Raw genomic sequence first — 13915 nt, 5'->3', positions numbered from 1 at the left:
ATATTCTCCCGAACTCTCAGAACATATCAAGGAAGTTACAGTTTGAATTTAATAACACAAAAATCCTAAAGTAGCATATAATGTCCTTTCCCAAAAAGCAGAAATAATATTTTCATTGAAAATTTGTTCTTGTTTTCCTACTCTATATATAGTTTTTTGACCGTATAAAATTATTTGGAATGCCCGCTAAGCATCAGCCTGATTTGATATATCTCCGCTACGTGCCGCTCTGGAAGGTCCATATTTTCACAGTCATTCAGCTCACTTGTCTGGTTCTTCTGTGGGTGATAAAAGCTTCATCTGCTGCGGTTGTTTTTCCCATGATGGTAAGATCTCCTTCCCTCCCCCCTCTACTATCCCCCACAGTTTGTCATTAATTGATAATATTTTTGTGTTGTGATAATAATTTTTTGTTAATATTTACAGTTGTCTTTGAAAAAAGGAATAACCTATTTTAAGCACCTTAGGTGTTTGGAACTTGAAATTTAGTTGTTTCCAGCTATAAACCAGTGGTTTTCCAAAAAATTTTCTTATCCCGGTAACCCACCCAGTGCTGTCAAGTCGATTCCGACTCACAGCGACCCTATAGAACAAAGTAGAGCTGTCCCATAGAGTTTCCAAGGAGCCCTTGGCGGATTCGAACTGCTGACCATTTGGTTAGCAGCCGTAGCACTTAACCACTATGCCACCAGGGTTTTCTTAATTTTCTTATCATTTTCTATTTTTTTTTTAAGTTTTTGGGATGTGGAACTTGGTTGTATATTTTTAAATGACCTCAAGAGTTTAGGAAGCTTATGGAACAAACATGATAGCCAAACATAAATAGCAAAACAACCAGAACAACATGGTTCTTTTCTTGGATATTTTAATACATCTTCTTCAGAATTTGACAGATCTATGTGTCAAAAAGTTATTAAGACTATACATGATTTTAGTAAGACCATCAATATAATTCATTAAGTAATCGCAGAATATTGCATTTCACAAATAGAGAATATTCATTCTTTTGTAAATTCCATGTAAAAATTGGTTGTGTACATGCCACAAAGAGTTTTAAAGTAAAAACTTGCAGAAATTATACAGGTCATGCCCCCAACTCACAATTAAATTGTAAATAAATTATCACTGAAATAATTTTAAGTATTTAGAAATTAAACACTGATACAGTAATCCCTGGATGGAAAATTGAGTTTAGAAAACTGTTTGAAAGATATTGACAGAGAAAACTTTGCAGCAAAGTCGAGGGGATACAGCTAAAGTTATCCTCACAGGAAAAGGTACAGTAACATTTATGTCTTTATTATTCAAGGCTGAAAATAAATGCAACCAAAAGTTTTTTTATAAGGACTGATAAGGGGTTAACCCCTCCCAAGCCTGAGTAAAGAAGAAAATAAGAGAAATATACGAGATTAAGAGGGAGAAAAAAGATATGGCCACAAATATGAACGATATCAAGAGATTTTAAGAAAACATTGTATATACCTATAGCAGTAAATTTGAACAACTAGAGCAGGCGTCAACAATTTTTATTCTGTAAAGGGCCAGATAGTACATATTTTAGGCTTTGTGGGGTATGAAGCAAAATCGTAGACATTCTGTATAATGAGAGACAAAACAGATTTGTGTCATTTTTTATTCATGAGATTAAAAAAAAAAAGTAATTGTACAATTTCTTAAAATGCAAGTCTGTTAATGAGAAGAGTGGAATTCTTTTTTATTTGGGATAGCGTTTTAATTAATTGAAGTTCAGAGTTTAGGTTCCCGGTCATCAAATCATTTTCAGGTGTTCATCTGTTAAAACCATTCTTACTTCATGGGCTGCACAAAACAGTTGGTGGACTGGATTTCGACCGGTGGCTGCGGTGTGCCAACCATAATCTAGAGGAAAGGGATTATTTCGTACTATATATAATTTCTAAAATTATCCCTAGGAGAAGTATAAAACTTAGGTATAATTCTGAACTGGAAAAAAGATAAAATCTACCCTTCAAAAGAGCACCAGGCTCAGGTGGATTAACAGCTGAAAATTTTAAAGACCAGGTAACTGCAGTTACTTCTTGAAGTTCAAGAAGATAAGTAGGTGACTCAGTTCTTTTGAATTAAGATGGTATATGAAATCATTTGTCAGCAAATTGTATGGACCACTTTTACGTGATCTGTAGGATTTAATAAATATTTTTGTTTTCTTTTTAAGTGCTATCTCATTAGGTGTCGCTAATACCCCCATTCTCACTTTTTCAAGGTTCTTGCGCTAGTCTTTGTACGTAAACTCATGGACTTGTGTTTCACAAAGAGGGAGCTTAGTTGGCTTGATGATCTCATGCCAGAGAGTAAGAAGAAGAAAGAAGATGACAAAAAGAAAAAGGAGAAAGAGGTAAAAAGCTAAGAATTTTAAATTTACGCCCTTCACTTGATTAATATTTTGCACCATCCAGCAGGTCCTATTCTAATCATTTCACACGGACTTGCTCCTTTAACCCTCAAAAGTGGTGCTGTTATTATGCCCGTTTTACAAATAAAGAAGCTGAGGGAGAGAGAGGTTAAGTCATCGGTCCCCCAACTAGGCTCTTACTTAGTCATTTCATCTTGCTTCTCTATTGTCTTGGTACAAGAATACTTTTTTAAAATTGTGTATCACACTGTACTTTTCAACAATCTGAAGTATTTGAGCTTTTTTTTTTAATTTTACATTCTAGCCTATCATCTAATTTTACCTAAAAATACATAAATACATTTATAGTGTACATGTTAATTTTCACAGAAGTTTAATAATCAGGCCTAAAAAAAACCAAACCAAACCCATTGCTGTTGAGTCGATTCCAACTCATAGTGACCCTATAGGACAGAATACAACTGCTCCATAGGGTTTCCAAGGAGCAGCTGGTGGATTCGAACTGCAGACCCTCTGGTTAGCAGCTGAGCTGATAAACCACCAGGCCTAGATAATGATAAAAAGAACTTTAAGTAAATATCTTTTTACAAAAAGTATTATACAACTTTAATCTTTATATGCAATACTGTGTGTCAGTTGATTTGTCTACTGAGGTTAAATATTATTTATTTTGAATTTGAGATTTTGTTTTGTTTTCTGATAACCACCTTGATGCTGTCATTTAATAAGAAGAAGCGGGCCCTGAGTATGCAGCATAGATGATTGTGTTGATTGTAATGCCCAGCTCTGTTCTCCCAGCCAGAGTATCGTTTGAAAACCAATGATAAGAAGAAAGATAGACACTTTTAAATGTCATGGTTTTAAGTATAGATATTAAAATTACTGGTTTTATGTTTACTTTTCAAAAAAAATTATGACTCTCCTAGTTAGAATATCAATTAGAATACTAACTTGAATTGAGATGCCGCTGCTTTAAAGGTGAGAATTTTATTTTCAAGCCTAATTATATATGTAAACGTTTATGATCTTATGTGATTTTTCAAATTGGATTGGATATAATGTATTTACAAAATATTTGGGTATAATTGCCCGTTGATTACTTCATGTGTCAGTTAGAATGAGGCTTAGTGTCATATAACAGGAAGAAAAAAAAAAAAGGTGGCTTAGACACAGGGGCTTATTGTCTCCTGTTAACAGAGTCCTGGAGGTAAGTAAGGTGATGTACTGTGAAGGTGCCACAGTCATCAGGAGTGGAGTTGGCAGTTTCTTGAACCATCCTCACCATAGCATTGCCATTCTCAAGTTTACCATGTGGGCCAAGATGGCTGCTGAACTCCAGCTGTCTGTTATCATTAGAGACAATAGGAAGGAGGAAAGGGGAGCAGGAAAAAAGGGCTTGAGCTTGTTGTCCCTTTTTAAGGAATCTTCCAGAAATGTCATCCAGTAAGTTCTGCTTGCACCACCAGGCCACACGAAGTTGCAAGGAATGCTGGGAAATTTAAGGGGTCCTTGCCCATTTGTTCCAAGCTGGGCACATTGCACCCCCAAGCTATGAGAGTTCTGTTAGTAGGGAAGAAGCATGGGAACACCCATTTGGAAGCTCTCATTCTCTCCTGTACAGCCCCCCTGCCCTCCGTCCTCCATGGTTAGGTCATGATTTTGGCCTCTGTCCCCTATCCTAGTTGTTCACAGCTAAACTGACCCACGCCCTCCTCCCCTGGAACGTTTTGTGATGTCTGAGACGTACGTGGCCATCATAACTGGGGGCAGGCTTCTGTCTTCTGGTGTGTAGAGGACAGGAATGTTGCTAAACATTCTGCATGAACCCTACCAAAAAAGCCAAACCAAACCCAGTGCCGTCAAGTCGATTCCGACTCATAGTGACCCTATAGGACAGAGTGGAACTGCCCCATAGAGTTTCCAAGGAGCGCCTGGTGGATTCGAACTGCTGGCCCTTTGGTTGGCAGCCATAGCACTTAACTACTACGCCACCAGGGTTTCCATGAACGTACAACAAAGAATTATCTGGTCTTAAGCGTCAGCATTGCTGAGGTTGAGAAACTTGGCCTTGTCCATGTGAGATGTTCCTCATATTGTGACGAAAGACATGAGATTTCACAAAATTGTATCTCTCGTGATATACCTGTATTATAATGGATAATCAGATTTGTTTATATATCTAAACTGCTTTTTAACTAGCATCTGTGATTTACTCATAGACATGGAAGGGGTAAAAATTTAAAAATTATTCTTTACAAGTGGTTGTTTTCATTAATTGCTACAAGTATGTGTTCATAATAAAATGAATTATGCAGTCATGGGCAGGCATGTTTTATTTAAATAATATTGTTAGTTTGGGTTTTTAATTCTTTAAGATGTTGTATATTCATTTATCTTCCTGAAAATATTCTGAGAAGAGTAATGGTTTTCCGTATGTGGTCTGAAGGAAGCTGAGCGAATGCTTCAAGCTGAGGACAGTGGTACTGTGCACCTTCCATTTGAAGGGGGAAGTCTCTTGCAAATTCCAGTTAAGGCCCTAAAATACAGGTGAGAGATAATTTTACTTTTTAAAATGTGTTTTGTGTGTATGTTAACTGCATGAAGAAGCCATATGTAATGTTTCTTTAGTGACTTTTGTTTTTAACAAGATGATAAAATCTGCATGTGGCATATCAGCTAGAGTAGGGCTTCATGCAATTTGAAAAGGAATCCCATACTCCTTCCCTTCCCCACCTGGGTTACATTAGAGGCAGGAGTGAAGAAGAATCTGGACTTGGACCAGACCCTTTAACTTCCATGTCAAGCCGGCGAGATTTACTTTTATTCCATCACCCCATCTGTCTTAGAGAAGCCTAAAATCAGTACACAAGTCTCAGAGTACTCGCATTGTCTCAGTAAAACACGGTTGTGTGGAGTCGATTCCGACCCATAACAACCCAATAGGACAAAGTAGACGTGCCCCATCGGGTTTCCAGGGAGTGGCTGGTGGATTTGAACTGCCACAACCTGCTGAACTCTTAACCACTGCGTCAGCAGGGCTCCGTACCAAGTGTACCAAGTATAGTGATCTTAATATGTCCAGTACTACAGTGCTCTGTTTGCAAGGCTCTGTATATGTCGAGTTAATACATTAACTTCATTAGCTGAGGACAGGAGCTGCCATGATGCCGTGTGATCACACATGGGCTGTGACACATTTGAGTGGAGTCTGTCCTGTCTGATACTTAACAAGAAGTGAATAGGTTATCTGTATTTATACTCTGGTCTTTTTAAGTGGACAAGAGCTGCAATTAATGCTGCTTTGCTTAAAATTTCAACATCAAGAATGCCAGGCAGTTACTGACCTGTGATAGGCCAGAATTTTCAGTCTTAAGTAGCTTTGATTTACTTGCTGTGAAGATCAAATGAAATAATATATGGAAGCCTTTGGAAACTACAAAGCCCTATAAAATATGAAGATAGCTTATTTAATGCAGGCAAAGCTTTTCCCTTCTAGTTTTATTTTGGGAAAAAGACGGAATGCATGCTTTCTTAAAGAAAAGTCTTGATTTCTAGTAATAGGGAAGTTCTTGTTGAGAAGAGGCTGTCTTGAAGCTAAAACACCCCATGAATTATCCCACTCTTCAGATCTTTGAAGTTGGCAGCCAAGCAAGTAAACATTTATTCATGGTGGGCATAGTTTCAGGTTGCATGGCCCTGCCATTTGTGAACTTGGACATTCAAGTTTTGTGTACTTTCTAAAAACTGGTATGGTGAAGTTATAGCAGCCATTTCTTTAGACTTTTTGATGGCTATATTACACTTCTCTACAATCTTCAATTTTAAACAGCATTCTGATTTAAAGCTAGCACTTTCTAGATGACTGCTGTTTAGTCGTTTATAACCTAGCTGCCATCACAGTGTGAATTTACCATTATCTGATTGGACGCTTGTATTTTGTAGCTTGTTTGCACGAAATATTTTTCTTTTGGCCTGCAAATGTCTTTACATTAACTTCATGGTACTTTAATATTACCTGTGACCCACAGGCAACCTTGAGTGCAAAATTAACAGTTTGTGTATAGCATGATTATTGGGTTTGGAGCCTTAATCTTTGCAGTATTTCTTAGAGAGAAATGGTGACGTTTGTCCCTTGCGGTAATAAAAGGATGGTATTCTGTTCTTTTGATTTTGATAAATTAACACCTGAACAGTAAAAATGTGAATGACAGCTAAAAGTCGTATTTTGTGTTATCTGTTGAAGTATTTGCAGAGCTTCATTTCCAGTTTTAAAGTCATGTTCCCCACTATTCTTTCTGAAGATTTGTAAAAGCTATGAAAAACAGTTTTTTTCCTCACCATAATCTTAATTTTTCCTTACATACTTCAGATATTTATTTGATGAGATTGGAATTCATGCCCGTTATAAAAGTTTTCTCATTGATGTGAGGCTGTATTTATTTTGTATTTATATTTATAAGGACATTAATGTATGCTTTTATGTTATTTCAGCAATACTCATTAATAGCCAAGGTGATCATCTTTGGTCATCATTGCCTGAGTAATTGAATTCTGAAGAGAAGGTCCACAAATCAGTCTTGCCCATTTAAATAATCTTACTCCTACTCTAGATTATAAAGAATGTTCCCTGTGTAGCCTTTGTAACGCAGTGCCACAATTCTGATATCTTGCTAAACCTTAGTTTTAAGTGCACAGCAAGGGTTTTTTTCCATTTTAAGTTGATGAAAACAATGTTATATAATATGTTAATATTATATAATTAATGTGAATGACAGTATTAATGCTTTTGCAAGTAGTGAATACTAACCAGAAAGTGTGTTTGTTCTTCAGTGTTGATCCCTCAGTTGTTAACATATCAGATGAAATGGCCAAAACTGCACAGTGGAAGGCCCTTTCCATGAGCACTGAGAATGCCAGAGTAACCAGATCTAACACGAGGTAGCTGTAACCCTTTATGCCTTTTGTAACTCTAGCCAGTTTTCAAATTACTTATAGATAGCTATGCAGGAAAAACTTAATTACCTAATTTATATTTCTTTTTTTGCTTAACTAAACCAGCCTTTTCTTCTCCACCTTTCTTTCCTCTCTCCCTGCCAGCCTCCCATCCGTCCACCCTCCCATCCGTCCACCCTCCCATCCGTCCACCCACCCACCCGTCCACCCACCCACTGTATACTGGAATCAGACATAGGTTAAGTTTTGTTTTTTGTTTATACTCTGCCTATTTCAAAAAAATTTGGGATATTTTATAATAGAAATGAATATACATATATTAGCATGAAATAAATAATATAAAAGATCAGAAACCATATAAAGAAAGATAATTACTAGGGATTAAATACCTAGTTTTGTTGGACACCAGACTCAATCGTGCATTCTCTCTTGGTCCAAGGAAAAATAAAAATGATTGTTTTCCTTCTTAAATTTCTGTTTGTTTTTTAGCATACCATTTCTTCTTCATTAAATACAGTTTCCTGAAGGTATTTCTGGAAGAAGTTTAATTCATGAGTATAAAGGCCGTTTAGTTTTATAATGGACCATGCGCATGCGTTGAAACTATTACATAACCTCTTCCTTATACTCCTTGTTATGTAGCCCTTTTTTTTCTTTCTTTATTCCCCACTTTAATGCCTGAGCCCTCAATTTATACCTTTATAATCATCACTACTTTAATCCCTTAGGTCTCTGGAGAATCGAGATATTGTTCTCCAGGATAGTCAAACAAACAAACAAAAAAAACCCAAATCTGTTGCCATTGAGTCCCTGTAGGACAGAGTCCCTATAGGGCAGAGTAGAACTGCCACATTAGAGTTTCCAAGGAGCGCCTAGTGGATTCGAACTGCGGACCTTTTGGTTAGCAGCTGTAGCTCTTAACAACTTCACCACCAGGGTTTCCCCCTGGGTATTCAATAGTTCATATTTAACAAATGCTTATTTTGTGTACACTTTGTGCCAGACCGTGTGCCGGCTGCTGGTGTATTCGCTTGTGTGTCAGATCAAAACTTCTCCAGGCAGAGAGTCATGTAGCTATTTATGGTTGGTGGCTGTCTTACGGAGCGCTGTCTTTTGATAAGCATTGATTAGCTCTTTCTTCTTTCCCTACCCCCTTTTAGAACTTTTTTCCTACTTACGCTGTATCATCCTATCTTTTTATTTTCCATCATTATTACTTGAGTTCTAATTCTGTAAGCTGGGCTGTTTCTTTCTTCACTCTTCCATCTTAAAAATGTTTTGTTAAGCTTTGTCATTTTGGATCAGTTCTTCATTCCACGAAGCCTGAATTTCACTAAATATTCTTTTTACTGTTAGTAATTTTTCATACCCTTTCAGCACCCGGGGTCCAGGTTGTTAGTATAGTTACGATAAAAATAAAGACCTTACAATGATCTCAGTATATCTGAAGTGAAGGATTGTCTGGGCCATGTCATATAACACAAAAATGATAAGAGAACCGTCCTTCAGTTTTGCCTGGAGAAGGCAGCAAACTGTATATATATTTATACTTTTTGAAAAATTTTTCCTCAAAATCCAAGTATTTATGTGTGGCATTAAATCAGACCATACACATGGAGTCATTTATACTTGATATTAACTTGAAAATACAGAATATGTGTGTTGATCATGTTTATTTGTGAGCCAAATTTGGTGAGAGGAGTTTTGTAAATTTGTTACCTGTTGCAGGATATTATTTGATACTTACCTATATTGGCAAAAATTCATTTGCTAATGGATCTGCCAGTGGATTAGAAGTCAAATGCTACAATTCTCTTCATATATTTGGTAAAATTAATAAATCGAGCATAGTCATGTATTGATCAGTTTTAAGGAGCTCCTCTTCAGTTGTAAGAAAAACAGGAATTTCAGTCACAAGCATATTCATTTAAAAAAACTTAGGAACATATTTGTGTTTGCCTTTCTAGTTAAGTTTACTGGCATTAAAAGAATAATAATAAAATAATAATAGCAAGTCATAATAGTAAAATAATAGCAAGTCATAAGTTTATATTGTTTATAGTTACCTCAGAAGACTTATTAGAGATATTAGCCATGTTTGGAATTTAATATTTGTCCATTTTGAAACCATTTATTCTCATTGTTTTATTTTAAATAGCCCTGAAAAACCTGGGAGTGTGAAAATAAACTTTGAAGATGAACCAACAAGGAGATACATGGATGCCGAAACTTCGTTATAGAATTGAACCAAGAGAAATTATATATATGTATATGTATACTGTGTGTGTGTCATGTCACTGTACATAACTATATTGTATGTCACACTGTTTATGCGTGACTACTGGGTTTTTTGAAGTAGCGTCTGAAGTTTATGAGCACCGTGGAGACTCTGTGTATAGCTGAATGGTCTCTCAAAAGTGGAGGTACATGATTCTCACCCTTCAAATATTTATTCTGTTAGAATTTTCTCTTTTTTTTCCTGTTCTTCAGTAGGAAGATATGGGGAAATGCATTCAGCATACTTTTCCTTAAATCTGTTTGTTCACCAGTGGCAATTCGTATCAACCTTTAGTGATGCATACTTTATCCATATATTTAAATTTTTTTTACTTGAGTTTTAGCTTGTTTCTGAAAATGGTCATGTATTCTGTCACTTCAGTTTACGCTTTCTGGGAAGAACGGGGAGCCTTTACGCCAGTTCTGTGGGACAAATGGTAACATGCCATGGCTGTTGTGTGTGTGTTTCGTTTACGAAGCTGTCCATCCTGTTTCACAAGCAGTGGGCTTTTTTTGGCCATATGGGCGAATGTAGGACAATGTTTGAACTTTCTAGATAAGAGCTATAGATTTGACCATTATGTTTTAAAACTATTTTTTAAAGCCCCCCCCCACCCCCCAAAAGCTCCGTATCTAGGTTTCCAATTTAAGAGATAAATAAAATGGCAAGTGATTTTACAGTTTAACCCCATACCAGCCATAACTTTATGAGTTTTTGAAGCTACAAGACCCATTGGCCAGAGTTGTGTTGCCTGTGTAGAAGTTTTTCTGAGTTCTTTATTAGACCCTAGAATGCCCACTTTGCTCTCTGCCTTTCCTGTCTTTTACTTAAAATGGTTTAGTTCGTATCAGGTTCAAGTTCTTGATGATTTTTCTGTTATAAGTAGTATGATTAAATAATCAGGAATCAGAATTCTCTCAAATGGGTTTATGATCAGTATTACTGTATGCTACTAAGAAATACCCTTCATTTTCTGTTTACCTTATTCTTTCTAATGTATAGAATATATTTAATAGCCACTTACCCTTGATTTCATTTTAAAATATTTTATTTATTTTAATTAATGTGATGCTTAAATACTATATACACATTTGATAAGGTAACAAATAGAGAGTAAATTGTTAATGTAAATAGTTGGTGCTCACTGCATTTACGATTATTTGAAAGCAGTTGATTGATTTTACATCTCTGATACAAAGGACTGCCATATTTGTATTTTAAAAGGAAATTTGACATTTTACGGATAGCTCAGATTGATGGTGTTCTTCCTGCTTGGCTCCAGCGTTTGTTTCCTTCCTTTGATTTTGCTTTTCTGAGCTCTTTTTAACTTTTCAGCTAGTCTTTTTAGTCAACTTTTATATACTCTTAGCTACACATGAAATAAATAAATGTTGTTAAGCCTGTAGGACTGGATGAATGGAGTTGTGAAACTGATTTGGCAAGAGAATAACTTAAAAAAACCAAATGAGTATTGGGAAGCCACAGAAATGTAAAAAACGGTGACAGGAATATTAGGGTGAAGGTTGTAGTGAAATTCAGACGGCTCCCTTTAACATTTGTAGTTAAAGTGCAAAAGTAGGACAAACCGATCTTACAGTGGACCCCGAGGAATGCCAAAAGCTGATACTTTCACGGTTCTGAAGTGTTTAATTCATTCTAAACTACTTATTAACTAATTTAATTTCCCTGTCTGAGACCTGATTGTCAGATTCCAGTGAAAATAACTGATTTACCTTCTGCCTCAGATGAGAGATGGGAGATGTAGTTGCTTTTCTTTAGAAAACATCCTTTGGTACTGCCTTAGAACGAGACTCTGTTGGCCATTGATGTGGAGTATTGCCCTCGGTGCTTGTTATTGTGTATGAGCTTCCAGTGAAGTGACTCCTGTTTGTTCATAGCAGCATAGTCGTTTCCAGACACCCCAGTATTTGCTGCTGTTTTTTAAACTCCCCTGGTGTACCTGAGCAGATGTCCTCACATCCATCGTGTCCTTGTGTCTGGACATCAAAAGGGTTAACAAATGTACTTATTTTACAGGAAGTGATTTTAAACTTTAAACTGAAAACTACCTGGGATCATAGTGTTTCTGTGATTTTATTTAATTATGTATAGTAATTATCCAGTGCCAGAAAAACCGTGACTTGCAAAATAACCTTGCACTCACAATGTTTTTACAAGGTTTCTGATTGTTAATGGCTTCTAGTTTCTTTTGACTACTTGACTTACTGTATGATCTGATATGACTACTTCATTGAAGAGCAAAGGTAATTCATGTTTAAGTAATTAATTGCTTGTTTTTATGTGGTTATGGTATTTCTTCCACTATTTTTGGAAAATAACAATCATGGAGAACATTCACTGCAAGACAGCAAAGGATACAATTTTGCTACATGTATTGATTTTTAAATATTGCCTTAAATAGGTGTGAATGTGCAGTAGTAATTGCTATGTACTGATTTACCTCAAGGTGCAAAATAATTAAACCTGTACATATTCCATTTACAAAATAAAGTCAAACCAACAGCCCTGCACTTTCTTAGATGCCTTGGTTTCCAGGGATGGAGCTTAGTGCTACTGAATACCCTGGCCACAGAGCCACCTCAGGATCGTCGTCTCTCCACCCTTTTTTATTTATTTATAGACATCTGTTTACATAGACTGTAATGAATCCTGATGTTGACCATCTGAATTTTACTTTCTTCTGAAATGCTGTTTCATTCTAAAATAGCAGCTTTTAAAAAAACAATGAGCTAACTTCCTTATGATAAAAGGGCGATTCTGTATATTCTTTAGATAATACAGAAGTGAAGCACATAGTCTTTCTGATACGTGTACGTGTGAGTGTGAGCAATGTTATCGATCAGTTGTTTAAAAAAGTCGTGGCGTACCAATGTTGGCCAAGTCTGCTGTAAGACGCATAGGACAGAATTTTGTACGTACTAATGCATGTGTTTATAAAGCAGAGTTCTTTACCACTCAAAATCATTAACTTTATTTTTCTCCACCCGTAAAAAAAGGTTTTTTTTTCTTCCGTGTACTCAGAGTTTATGTGTGTAGATAATAGCTTTCCGATCTTTTCCCTTGCACAAGACAGGCTCAGAATTCTTTAAAAACCTAAAAAATGATTTCCGAAACAGATTGAGCACTACAGCTAGCTGTTTTGGAAGGAATGATGTCCTGTGCATGGCTCTGTAGAAGTGCCCAGCGGTGGAAGAGGTGAACCCTGTTTGAACGTGCACGGATTTCGGATGTGTAAGCCATTGACAGAACGTCGTAACTCACAGATGTTTATATTAAATAACAATGTTTTAAATTTATTTATGTAGCTCACATCATTGTTATCTTATGCAGTACCAGTATGTGAAATGTCTTTTAGTCTAGTCCAGCAATTATTTATTTCTTAGAAAGTAAATTTAAAAATTTAACAGGACATTCAAAGTTTGCAATAGTGTTCATAATGCAAAACTTGGCAGTTTTAATGTAAACTAGTCTTTTCTAATCTTTCAAAAAGTAAAATAAATGACAGTAATAGGAAAACATAGTTGGAATCATCTAAAGATTATTTTTAAATTAAATTAGCATATATTGACTTCTACAACTGGCTGAAAGCAATTGTTTAAGCCCCGATTTGATGATTTTTAATCAGGTTTACTGAGATTTGATTGGTTTTTGTGTTGTGGCTTTTGTTGCTTCCTTATTCAAGGTTATTTGTCTTTTTTTTCCCGCGGGGCTGGGGAAGATGTGATCCGTTTCCAGTGTTTACTGCGTTTAAATAAACAGATTGAATTTTATTGTTCCTTTATATAATATTTGATAACTTGAGGTGTAATTTCACAGTACAGTTCCAATTTTTATGACTTTTATATTTACAATGGTAATATTTTTTTTGTAATAAAATCCAAAGTACATTAAACATTTTAAATGGAGAACTGATATTTTTCGTTTATATGAAGTACAAGTCTCTAACAAGTCTATAATGTGAATGATCCTGCCTTTCAAATTTGTTTCATAATTGTTAGAAGAAAACTATTTTTGGGAAATGTTATTGAAGTTAAAAGAGCAATAAAAGCCTACTGAATTAGTTGTTGGTTATTGTGTTTGTGTTTGGACTGTTGGGAGACCTGTATATCTTTCTTAGCTTGAGGAGGTGTAGGGGATAAAGGAAAAAGAGTCATTCCCATTTCCTGCCTCTTATGAGTCGGAATTGACGGCAATGGGTTAGTACTCACATGGAGCCCTGGTGGCACTGTGGTTAAGAGCTCAGCTGTTAACCGAAAGGTCGGCAGTTCAAA

At 36.0% G+C, this 13915-nt stretch overlaps 1 protein-coding gene across 6 annotated transcripts in view; it reads left to right on the top strand.

Moving 5' to 3' along the window:
• Positions 1 to 13704, top strand: part of SLC4A7 (solute carrier family 4 member 7) — a 113615-nt gene extending 99911 nt beyond the window's left edge. For 4 of the 6 annotated variants that reach the window (XM_064277407.1, XM_064277406.1, XM_064277410.1 and 1 more), the window contains 5 exons: positions 153 to 326; positions 2243 to 2374; positions 4839 to 4939; positions 7223 to 7330; positions 9504 to 13704. In XM_064277407.1, the coding sequence (XP_064133477.1) occupies positions 153 to 326; positions 2243 to 2374; positions 4839 to 4939; positions 7223 to 7330; positions 9504 to 9585 (597 nt within the window). In that variant the 3' untranslated portion in view covers positions 9586 to 13704. The remainder of the gene's footprint in view (positions 1 to 152; positions 327 to 2242; positions 2375 to 4838; positions 4940 to 7222; positions 7331 to 9503) is intronic. The other 2 variants (XM_064277411.1, XM_064277408.1) reach the window with 1 other exon arrangement.
• The last annotated feature ends 211 nt before the right edge of the window (positions 13705 to 13915 follow it).

The sequence above is a fragment of the Loxodonta africana genome, chromosome 27, assembly GCF_030014295.1.
Source record: "Loxodonta africana isolate mLoxAfr1 chromosome 27, mLoxAfr1.hap2, whole genome shotgun sequence".
Lineage (NCBI taxonomy): Eukaryota > Metazoa > Chordata > Mammalia > Proboscidea > Elephantidae > Loxodonta > Loxodonta africana.
This window is presented reverse-complemented; position numbering and strand designations above follow the sequence as displayed.